Source organism: Bufo bufo, chromosome 3 (assembly GCF_905171765.1).
Source record: "Bufo bufo chromosome 3, aBufBuf1.1, whole genome shotgun sequence".
Lineage (NCBI taxonomy): Eukaryota > Metazoa > Chordata > Amphibia > Anura > Bufonidae > Bufo > Bufo bufo.
The window spans coordinates 109,403,167-109,415,533 of record NC_053391.1 but is presented as its reverse complement, the minus strand read 5'-3'; the positions used below and the strand labels follow the sequence as shown (position 1 = coordinate 109,415,533).

Sequence of the window (12,367 nt, the reverse complement as noted above, 5' to 3'; positions counted from 1 at the left end):
CACAAATTGGTCATAAAATGTGATCTGATCTTCATCTAAGTCACAACAATAGACAATCACAGTCTGCTTAAACTAATAACATACAAAGAATTAAATGTTACCATGTTTTTATTGAACACACCATGTAAACATTCACAGTGCAGGTGGAAAAAGTATGTGAACCCTTGGACTTAATAACTGGTTGAACCTCCTTTGGCAGCAATAACTTCAACCAAACGTTTCCTGTAGTTGCAGATCAGACGTGCACAACGGTCAGGAGTAATTCTCGACCATTCCTCTTTACAGAACTGTTTCAGTTCAGCAATATTCTTGGGATGTCTGGTGTGAATCGTTTTCTTGAGGTCATGCCACAGCAACTCAATCGGGTTGAGGTCAGGACTCTGACTGGGCCACTCCAGAAGGTGTATTTTCTTCTGTTTAAGCCATTCTGTTGTTGATTTACTTCTATGCTTTGGGTCGTTGTCCTGTTGCAACACCCATCTACTGTTGAGCTTCAGCTGGTGGACAGATGGCCTTAAGTTCTCTTGCAAAATGTCTTGATAAACTTGGGAATTCATTTTTCCTTCGATGATAGCAATCCGTCCAGGCCCTGACGCAGCAAAGCAGCCCCAAACCATGATGCCCCCACCACCATACTTCACAGTTGGGATGAGGTTTTGATGTTGGTGTGCTGTGCCTCTTTTTCTCCACACATAGTGTTGTGTGTTTCTTCCAAACAACTCAACTTTGGTTTCATCTGTCCACGGAATATTTTGCCAGTTCTGCTGTGGAACATCCAGGCGCTCTTGTGCAAACTGTAAACGTGCAGCAATGTTTTTTTTGGACAGCAGTGGCTTCCTCTGTGGTATTCTCCCATGAAATCCATTCTTGTTTAGTGTTTTACATATCGTAGATTCGCTAACAGGGATGTTAGCATATGCCAGAGACTACACCCTGTACAGAATTATTAGGCAAATGAGTATTTTGACCACATCATCCTCTTTATGCATGTTGTCTTACTCCAAGCTGTATAGGCTCGAAAGCCTACTACCAATTAAGCATATTAGGTGATGTACATCTCTGTAATGAGAAGGGGTGTGGTCTAATGACATCAACACCCTATATCAGGTGTGCATAATTATTAGGCAACTTCCTTTACTTTGGCAAAATGGGTCAAAAGAAGGACTTGACAGGCTCAGAAAAGTCAGAAATAGTGAGATATCTTGCAGAGGGATGCAGCACTCTTAAAATTGCAAAGCTTCTGAAGCGTGATCATCGAACAATCAAGAGTTTTATTCAAAATAGTCAACAGGGTCGCAAGAAGCGTGTGGAAAAACCAAGGCGCAAAATAACTGCCCATGAACTGAGAAAAGTCAAGCGTGCAGCTGCCAAGATGCCACTTGCCACCAGTTTGGCCATATTTCAGAGCTGCAACATCACTGGAGTGCCCAAAAGCACAAGGTGTGCAGTACTCAGAGACATGGCCAAGGTAAGAAAGGCTGAAAGACGACCACCACTGAACAAGACACACAAGCTGAAACGTCAAGACTGGGCCAAGAAATATCTCAAGACTGATTTTTCTAAGGTTTTATGGACTGATGAAATGAGAGTGAGTCTTGATGGGCCAGATGGATGGGCCCGTGGCTGGATTGGTAAAGGGCAGAGAGCTCCAGTCCGACTCAGATGCCAGCAAGGTGGAGGTGGAGTATTGGTTTGGGCTGGTATCATCAAAGATGAGCTTGTGGGGCCTTTTCGGGTTGAGGATGGAGTCAAGCTCAACTCCCAGTCCTACTGCCAGTTTCTGGAAGACACCTTCTTCAAGCAGTGGTACAGGAAGAAGTCTGCATCCTTCAAGAAAAACATGATTTTCATGCAGGACAATGCTCCATCACACGCGTCCAAGTACTCCACAGCGTGGCTGGCAAGAAAGGGTATAAAAGAAGAAAATCTAATGACATGGCCTCCTTGTTCACCTGATCTGAACCCCATTGAGAACCTGTGGTCCATCATCAAATGTGAGATTTACAAGGAGGGAAAACAGTACACCTCTCTGAACAGTGTCTGGGAGGCTGTGGTTGCTGCTGCATGCAATGTTGATGGTGAACAGATCAAAACACTGACATAATCCATGGATGGCAGGCTTTTAAGTGTCCTTGCAAAGAAAGGTGGCTATATTGGTCACTGATTTGTTTTTGTTTTGTTTTTGAATGTCAGAAATGTATATTTGTGAATGTTGAGATGTTATATTGGTTTCACTGGTAAAAATAAATAATTGAAATGGGTATATATTTGTTTTTTGTTAAGTTGCCTAATAATTATGCACAGTAATAGTCACCTGCACACACAGATATCCCCCTAAAATAGCTAAAACTAAAAACAAACTAAAAACTACTTCCAAAAATATTCAGCTTTGATATTAATGAGTTTTTTGGGTTCATTGAGAACATGGTTGTTGTTCAATAATAAAATTAATCCTCAAAAATACAACTTGCCTAATAATTCTGCACTCCCTGTATTGTAAGTCTTTAGCTGACACTCTAGGATTCTTCTTCACCTCATTGAGCAGTCTGCGCTGTGCTCTTGCAGTCATCTTTACAGGACACCACTCCTAGGGAGAGTAGAAGCAGTGCTGAACTTTCTCCATTTATAGACAATTTGTCTTAGCGTGGACTGATGAACAGCAAGGCTTTTGGAGATACTTTTATAACCCTTTCCAGCTTTATGCAAGTCAACAATTCTTAATCATAGGTCTTCTGAGAGCCCTTTTGTGCGAGGCTTCATTCACATCAGGCAATGCTTCTTGTGAAAAGCAAACCCAGAACTGGTGTATGTTTTTTTATAGGGCAGGACAGCTGTAACCAACACCTCCAATCTCATTTCATTGATTGGACTCCAGTTGTCTGACACCTCACTCCAATTAGCTCTTGGAGATGTCATTAGTCTAGGGGTTCACATACTTTTTCCACCTGCACTGTGAATGTTTACATGGTGTGTTCAATAAAAACATGGTAACATTTAATTCTTTGTGTGTTATTAGTTTAGGCAGACTGTGATTGTCTATTGTTGTGACTTAGATGAAGATCAGATCACTTTTTTTGACCAATTTGTGCAGAAATCCATATCATTCCAAAGGGTTCACATACTTTTTCTTGCAACTGTATGTACCCAGCCAGCGGCCATGAGGAGGGCTTGGGTCGACCCCCTGGGTATCAGCCCGCTGGGAAATTTCTCTGTAGGGGCTATGGCAGTTCACTTCTTAATGCTTGTTCCTGATTATCTACCCGTTTAAGGCTGGGTTCACACCTGAACGTATTTGATAAGCGCTTTTTACAGGCGTTTTTATCGGGCGTTTGTATCGGGCGTTTTTAATGGGCGGAAACAAGCAAATGCCCATTTGGGCGCGTTCCCGCTGAAGTCTATGGGCGGGAACGCGCGACAATATGCCCCAAAGAAGCTCCTGTACTTCTTGGGGCGTAGGGCGTTTTACAGCGCATTCGTACGCGCTGTAAAACGCTCAGGTGAGAACCATGCTGTCACGACCATGGTAATGGTCGTGACTCCTGGACCCGCGTGCAGTTGCCTGCGGTTTTGTTTATTGTCAACCACATGGTGAGGGCGGCTGGTTTGTTGCCTCACATGTGGTTGCCGCTGGCAACATGTTTGCACTTGGCAGTATAGCAGCCTGAGCTGTTGCTGGGCAGCTTGCTGTCAAGTGCATGCGGTTACTCCTGGCAACCTCTCCTTGTATGTATGCACTTTGTATATCTGGTGTGCACGAGGTTTATGTAGGTGTGCACTGTGACACTTCCCTTCACTTGTGGCTGCCCGTGGCAACGTGTTGTATTGTGTACATGTGGTGGCAGTGTCTCGGCCTTCTGGCTGACTCCCAGGACATGGTTGCCACGCATGTCGTTGCCTGCGGTAACAGCTGCAGTGTAATTGTTTATTGTATACTTCCCCGTTAAGTGGCTTTTTCCCTTGCCTGGTGTAGGAAGGGTTAACTCCCTTCTTAGTATGTGAACACTGGGTGTTTGTGTGGGTGTGGCCACTTGGGCTATTTAGCTTCCGCTGGATGCCTGTATCTGAGGGGTACTTCAGCCAGGGTTAGCTGGAAGCATCCTTCTGGTTATATACCATCTGCCAGTGAGGGCCACCCTTGTGGTCATAAACTTTATGTCTGATGTTTGAAGATGTCTTTATGGTCTATCGGTTTATTGCAACTATGGATGTCCTGGTTACCTGTGTGATATGTGTTGTGTTCTGTGTCCCTCATATGTTTGTGGACAGCAGTAGTTATGCACGGGTTCCAGTCAGCGTGGCTGTGGCAGGTAGGTTTGGAACTGCTTTAGTTCACCTGCCATATTCATATGTTGTATTTGTTTCCCCTTCCTTGCAGCTTGGCCTGTGAGACTCCTGTTCGTCCGCATCTAGGAGGAACAGGTCGTCTTACCCTGCTCCTAGTTCAGGGCCACCCTGAGGGCTAGTAGGGACCCCAAGGTTCCCGAGTATGAGCCCTCCTACCATCAGGGTCGGCTCATACAGCTAGGAGTCAGGGTCAGATTAGGGACGCGATAGGAGGTGACCTGCTCCCTGATTCCTGTCCTGGCCTAGCAGCGACCAACATGTTCTGGCATCGCACAGCTGAGGGTTTTCCCCATCCTCAGCCGTGGCACATGCCCATAGGGAAACATTGGTTTTTGCCTGTTGAGCATTTTACAGTGCGTAGGAACGCGCTGTAAAACGCTCAGGTGTGAACCTAGTCTTAAATGCTGCAGATCACCTGATGAACGAGTGAAACACTTGATTATACAGGCCAGTTATTGAGAACAAGCCTTCTTATGAACTTCTGCTCCCGATAATTGGCCTGAGTATTGTTCGGTCTAATGGGGCCTTATACCCCACAGTTTGTGCTGTTGAGTATTCTTTCTCCTCCACCTTTGTAGCCATATATTAGCACATACCACACAACACTGTCGTGGGTAGAAATGGGAATTAGTGTTCTAACTGCGCTCTCCATATAAATTAAGGGGGGAATGTGAAGAAGCCAATCATATTGATGACCTATCCTGAAGTCATCAGTAGAGATGAGCGAATCGAATCCCACGAAGAGGAATTCAATCCGAATTTCAGGATAAATTCAATTTGCCTAGAAGCCGAATTGTCTCGTGCTTTGTGTTAGTGAATCGATTTAACCTGAAATAGTATAAAAAATAAAAAAATAAAAAAATTCAAAACTTTTTGCTCATGAGGGGCCGCCAGCCTCCATCTTGCTTGAAGATCTTGGTCAAAATCATGTGCGTTGCCAGATTACCTTATCACGCCGGCTGGCGTGGTGAGGTAATTTTGCGCCGCACAGGATTTCGCCCGAGATCTTCAAGCAAGATGGCTGCAGCCGGCCTATCGCGAGTAGATGGAGGCAGTAAGTTTGATTACATTTTTTTTGTTATTGTTAATTTTACACTCAGATGCTGCGATCATGTATGAACGCGGCATCTGAGGGGTACAATGACGGGGGCGGCCCTATCGCAGCTTCCTGTAATTGCACCCGCTACTTACAAAAAAGTGCGCTTCGTGAGAAATTCGCTCATCTCTAGTCATCAACATCACAACCCATTGAAAAGCTCTGCATGCCAGAATTCTGGCTTCAAAAAGTCGCAAGTAGGGTCTTTTTTTTACTTTTTGGGATTACAATTCTGTGACTGTTTGAGCACTGTGTCTTCCAACGCCACCCACAGATTTGAAGTGAAAATTTGGTAATAATTTCAGATTACTTTTGTGTCACAAACGACTTTTTAAAAAGGCACAGCTCCACGCCAGATGTCTACTAGGGGTACTTTCACTAAAGTAGGTGGAACCACATTGCACTATAAATTTATTATTACTATAGGCAATTACCTATATGGCTATGGGTAAGGGCATGGCTGATTTTTTTATATTTTTTTAAGTGGCCTAAAATTTTTTGCTTTTTGACAGAAACAGCCTGCCACTGTGTATACACACGCACCGCCTGGGTCATGTAATTATACTTCTTCACCTTTCCTGTCTTCTGATCTGTAAAATTGGTGATGTCATTTTGAAAAATTCATCTGAATTGAATTGTTAAAAATTTGGATGAGGATTTGACCTGAATGTTTGGAAATTTCGTGTCAAATTCGAATTAATTTAGAATTGATTCGATCATCTCTATTAATATGTTTATTGTGGTGCATTGCTATTTCTATGTGACACATGGCACCCTGTAATTGCTTGAGAAAGGTTCTGCTGTGAGGCAAAACATTGTGTGAGCACATGTGGTGGATAAACCGGCTCATTTCCTTTTAAAGAGAAGGCTGAGTGAGCAGTGCCCTGATCTGGGGGGGTATCTGAGAAATCATTGTATGTAGTTATGTAGTGTTATGTATTTTTCATGAATTGGCCGTGCGTTCCAGCAGAGGAGGGTAAGGTTGTCAAATGTTGGTAGGAGTGGGATGGTCCTACTTCCTGCCAGGAAGGGAAGTTCTAGTCTCGCTAGAGAGAGAAGAAGAAGCACATGCCAGAGCTCCTGCTCCTAGGAACCTGACATTCTTCTCCTGGGAGACCAACACTCCAGGGAGATCAGCAAATTCTGCTTCCAGAAAGCATCAGAGATACAGCGTTCAGTGAAATACAGCTTTATGGACACTGCTACATGGTGAGGGACTACAGGTCAGACACCCATCACCTAAACAATCAGTAGACTAAACAAAGCTTGAGTCTGAATCTTACGGTGGACACTTATGCCTACAAATGCCTTTTCATGCCAATCAATTGCCATCCAACATGCCACCATACATCCTTATCGGGTGCCAAAGAAACTACACTTTATATTTACTGCTGCTGGATGTGCCACAAGTAAAGACAGACTTGTTATATGATTACTTCTGGCCTGATTATTCAAACAACATTTCCAATGCACTGATCACCAGGGAGCAACGACCTCAGGGCCAATACCACTCCCATCCTCTGCATCAGCTCCTCAGGGGGTCGCTGCACGTGCTGTTGCGTTTTACATATTTGGAATATCGGAAAAGGAGTGTTCCATCCTAATATCCTTCCACTGTGATGTGGAGAGTGCAGCACCTCTATTGTTTGTGATTTATTCCTTGCACATTCTGACACTGTCAGCACTGCCTGGCAGGAGAATGGTAACATCCAGTTTGTCCATTTATTCATATACTTCCAGAAGGAATAAGGACATATTCAGGCATCTGTTGCAGATGTTTCATAAAGTGAAAATCTGTTCTATATATTTGAGTGGAGTTGTTTCTGTACATGGAATTTTACAAACCCCATCCAAATGTACAGTCAGAGAAATTTCTGAAACAGATCTCTTCGTATGATTAGATCCTAACAAACAGGGGTGCGCCTAGCCTTTCTACTGCCTGAGGTGAAAACTAAAACAGCGCCCCTCCCTCCCAAATGCTAATTTCTTAACCTAACCCCTACCCTTCAGCCCATGGCCCTTCGGCTGCCCCCCCTCTTGCCCTTTCCTGGTGCTGCCTGCGGCGATCACCCCACCTGGCCTCAATGGTAGTGCACCCCTGCTAACACAGAATCATAAGAAAAGGTGTTCTAGAATTGGGGTTTTATGGAGAATACAGTTCTTTACGAAACAGATGTCCAGAGAGCTGACAGGTAATCTAAAACATTTGTCTTACATTTCTACTTACTATTTGTGATCACACCTTTCCAAGGTCGCAGGTCCAGCTTAGTTAAAGAGGAACATGGAATGAAACCGATTGGGTACTGATTGCCCATAAAGACATTTCGAGGGACCTTTTTTATATTGGTATTAGCACATATGATATGTGCAAGAGTCACTCTCTCTATTGATGTTCTTTGGGCTTCACTGAATACGGAAGGATTTTCATAGTAAAACCTAGAAAAACAAGGATGGAACAGTCAGACATTTAGTTTTCAGCTCTTTGAAGCAACTTCTTAAAATGCTATTTTATTCTACAGCAGGGATGGCCAAGCCTGCGGCTCTTGAGCCGCATGCGGCTCTTTGTTTCTTCAAGTGCGGCTCTAGCTGTGGAGCCGGGAAGCAGTCAGGTGGTTCACTCTCCACCCCATGCTCATATCTCTTTTCCTGATCAGGCAATGTTACTACTTTGCAGCTCCAGCTCACTCTCCACTACGTCCTGATGCACACAGTGTGAGAACCTAGTACGTGGAGACACGCACTATGACCTGACGGATCACAATAATCGATGGAAATCACTGACCGTAACACTTACGTGAGAATGAGGCATTATTGTATTGTTTTTTTTACTGAGAATTGATACATACCGATCTCCATCTCTAGTTCTACGGAACTGTTCTCCAATTAAACAACTAAGCAGCTTTCCAGTCTTTCCTCTGGGAACCAAAGGTTCAGAAACTCCTCCAACCCAGACATCAATATTTTCAGGCGTCCCATATAATTTTATTAGGTTTTCGGCAAGCTTCCTATTTTTCAGTACAGTACATAGTTCATCTACGTTTCGTGGAGCAGAAAGGCCACAGAACCTTCTCCATGCATTATATCCTTGTGTGGTAAAGAAAGAAAAGTTAATATAGGAATAGGTTCACTATAGTAACAATAGTAAATCTGTCTGACCACAAGACATTAAAATAGCTAATACAGTAGAAGAAAAAGGCCCACTCTAAGCAAAATGACATCTAGATATCCCCAGAATATTTTATTTTGTTTTACTGTGTCCTCTCCTATTGCAATCACCACTGCAGCTCTGGATGTTAACAAGTCATAGTTCCAGTTTCGGCTTTTTCCAGATGCAGTTATCAAACCAAATCCAGCCTAAGGCTCCATTCACACGTCCGCAAATGGGTCGCAATTTTGCGGAACGGGTGCGGACCCATTCATTTTCTATGGGGACGGAATGGATGCGGACAGCACACAGTGTGCTGTCAGCATCCGCATTTGCGGATAGCGGCCCCGATCTTCAGGTCCGCAGCTCCGCAAAAGATAGAACATGTCCTATTCTTGTCCGCAGCTTGCGGACAAGAATAGGCATTTCTATAGGGGTGCCGGGCGGGTGTGTTGCGGATCCGCCCGGACGTGTGAATGGAGCCTAAGGCTGGCCTCTCCTCCTTCCAGAGCTTCCTGCCAACAATGTACATAACATCAGTGATGACACCCATACTTTGCCAGGACTGGACGAGAAGATACTGGCCAAAATTTCATTAAAGGGGTTCTGATTTTTGAACCTGCCCTCCCTAAGCCAAATCACATGCATATATCTCCACAATACTTTATTTTACTTTTTACAAAAATATACAAAATATTGATCCGGCCCCTTGCTTTGTAAGGATGAGTGTATACTGTCATGGATTTATGGTTGGGCTTAAAATTTTAAATGAATTACTGGAAGAAGGTTATGTAAAAAAAAAAAAAAAAAAAAACACTAATCACAGTTGCAGCATCTTGGCGTCCATCTCTGGCATGTGATGATGTTCCTTTCCTACTTATGAGATCACTGCAGCCAATCACTAGTCTTATCGATACTATGTACAAGAACAGCACATGACTGCAGAGGCAAAGCGGTAACTTGCCGCTCTGGGCAATTAACCGTTAATGCCAGTGGCGTAGCTAGAAATGACTGGGCCCCAAAGCACATTTTTTAATGCCCTAACCCCCCACAAGCAACTTCTTTCCAACCCCCTCCTCATTTGCAACCCCCACTTCTGTGGCTAGTCAAAATCGCTCTCTTAGACCAGGCCCAGCAGCCGCTCTGTCCGTTTTTTACAGTGTCTCTGTATATAATGTCATTTTATAATATTGTTGAGGGGGTCCTGACAATTAAATCTTTTAGCCCTCATCCTGGCTGGGTCCCTTCTGAGCTCGGGCCCCAAAGCAGCAGCTTCCCTTGCTTCCCCTATAGCTACGCCCCTGGTTAATGCCAGTTATTGGCTACAACGGTCACAAATATGGGATTCTGGTGTAACATTAGGGTGAACTGGGGGGTTTGATTCTTATTAATCTTTCCACCATCTTCTCTGTAATTGTCTAGCCTTTTTCTAAACTAAGAATGCTACTGCAAATTTCTTACTCTACCTGGTAAACCATGATCTCGACCTCTCTGTATATTAAGAGCAGCTAGATCAAGACCAGTGTGATTGATCATCTCGAAGAGACGCTCCCTTAGTTCATCAACCACCATCTTATCCTGGCAGTTTAGCTTGGCTTTATTGGCTATCATTCCACGGAGTAGAGGATCAATTCCACCTGCATGAACGGTATAATATACATTAACAGAGTATGGTGCTGAATGACCTGACACAGGTCCATGAACAATAGCTAATGTTAAAAAATATATAATTATGAGTATTGAGAAGCAAATTTAGAATAATTCACCTTGTCTCACCACCCTCCATGTGGTAAAGAATGTTTTATGGAGCAGGACTTTTGGTTCTGGATTATAGGGTCTGTAACCATCTGCTAATCTGTAGATAAATGGCTGTATTAGGGTATGACCCATTCTGAAGGCAATGGTGAACACATTTGATATTGAAGGGTCTTCATCCTCATTGTAAGATTTATATCTGCGAAGAACTTTTGACATCTCACTGCCCAACAGCATTGGCAGCCAATCTTTGTATGTTATTTTCTGTCAACCAAAAAGAAAAGTGTCATATACATATTTAGAAAGATAGATTAGACAGTAGTGTAGCTATAGGTGAAGCATGTGCTGCATTCACAACTGGACCTCCACTCCTGGGAGGACCCCAGTGCCACACGGGAGAACAGCAGCATTATATATATACACTACACCTGCTGGATGCTTCCTATTATCTTTCGGGTTTCTTGATATAATATTTCTCCTGACCAACTTGGGTTTAACTCATGCAGCTCAGTCGCAATACGGTTATGTTCTCGCAAGAAGAGGGTATGGAAGGCTGTCAGTCCTGGTTGTTCACTAACTCGACTGTCCCCTGAAAGAAATTTAAGTCATCACCAAACTGTACCAAGATTGTTTTCTCATACATTGTGGGATAATATTCGATTACTTCTTTGTGGCTATTGTGTTCATAGAAGGATTAGCCTCCTGTCTTTGAAGAGTTTACTCAACTAAAATTCAAAACACCAATGTTCAGTGTCTTTGACCTACTGACGTTAAAGATAAAAACTATTTTGAAATAATATGTATTTGTGAAGATGACCTTAAAGAGAATTTATAAGCTCAATTTAGGCCCCCAAATGGACACCAACCTATTATATAGGATGGGAAGAGATTTCCATTAATGTTTTTCTATGTGCTTGAAGGTTCACCATCACGCAGAAAATTAGCTTTGAGTGCTGCATTCCCATGTCTGTATAGAGTTACAGTTGGTTGAGCTGCTATTCAGAGAAGTGCCCCCACTGTCCAAGTCTGTCATCACAAGCCACCTTCAATGCAGATTTTCTGACCCTGGCTTCACCTACTATTTAGGTGAATGAAGCAGTGCTAGCCTGTCTAGAAGCATCTTAAATTAGTTGCCCACAATTAGAAAAAATATTCCGCTTTTTTTCACCCAAAACAGTACCAATCCTACCCATGGACAGGCGCAGGTCAGCCAAGCTCATTTTGAAAATTGAAACAGCATATTCAGTGGAATAATTCATTTCAGAGCAGTTGAATGAACCTTGATATAAAAGGGTGTTAAAGGGACACCTATCAGCCTTTTATGTGAATAAACTATGTAACATTTTCCGTATAAAAACGTTGGACGGTTTTCTGGATATTATGTTTTGCAGTCACTCCATGTATACTGCTTCCTGTGCTGGTTCTTTAACTTCCTCTTCTTTGCTTAACTATTTCAGTCTGGCCATTCAGTGCGGTCAGAGAGAGGGGGTGTTACTCAATTTAGGTCATCAGCCATTACACTAATCAATGTGGACATCTTTATCTAAGCCTTTTAAAAGAATACAGCTGACATACTCATATTTTATCCTTATCTTATCACTCACAGCAGCAGTAAACTGACAATAGAGGACTTATCAATGTAGAAGGTTTAATCAATGACATTGATTGTTACAGAAGGACAGTATTTTGTATTACATTTTCAATGGCATAATACTGCCAAAATGAAAAAGAAAAACAGCCAAAAACTCATTGTTGATTTAAAAAAAAAAATAAATACTCTGTTCTGGTGGAAGAGTCTCTTTCAGACATACAGTATGGCAGTGAGGACAATTTCTGGGGACAATTACTACAGATTGAGGCACAGATGTGTCATTTATTCCCCAGTAGCACATGTTGTGACTAAAGGGGAACCTTAAACACCCTCAAGTTAACTAATTGGCTTACTAGAGTAGATGAGGAGGCCTTGTATTTAGGCTGAAGCAGCCATCTGTAAACATCATCCCAGTAGTTTAATAGCCATTCACACC

The 12,367-nt window shown here is 43.0% G+C and overlaps 1 protein-coding gene across 1 annotated transcript in view; it reads right to left on the bottom strand.

The window, feature by feature from the left end:
- LOC120993648 (eosinophil peroxidase-like) overlaps positions 1-12,367 on the bottom strand; it is a 39,422-nt gene that overhangs the window by 8,108 nt on the left and 18,947 nt on the right. Inside the window, exons 8-12 of the mRNA XM_040422126.1 lie at positions 10,769-10,929; positions 10,352-10,604; positions 10,052-10,222; positions 8,287-8,524; positions 7,668-7,876 (exon numbers count right to left, since the gene is read on the bottom strand). Coding sequence (XP_040278060.1) covers positions 7,668-7,876; positions 8,287-8,524; positions 10,052-10,222; positions 10,352-10,604; positions 10,769-10,929 — 1,032 coding nt within the window. The remainder of the gene's footprint in view (positions 1-7,667; positions 7,877-8,286; positions 8,525-10,051; positions 10,223-10,351; positions 10,605-10,768; positions 10,930-12,367) is intronic.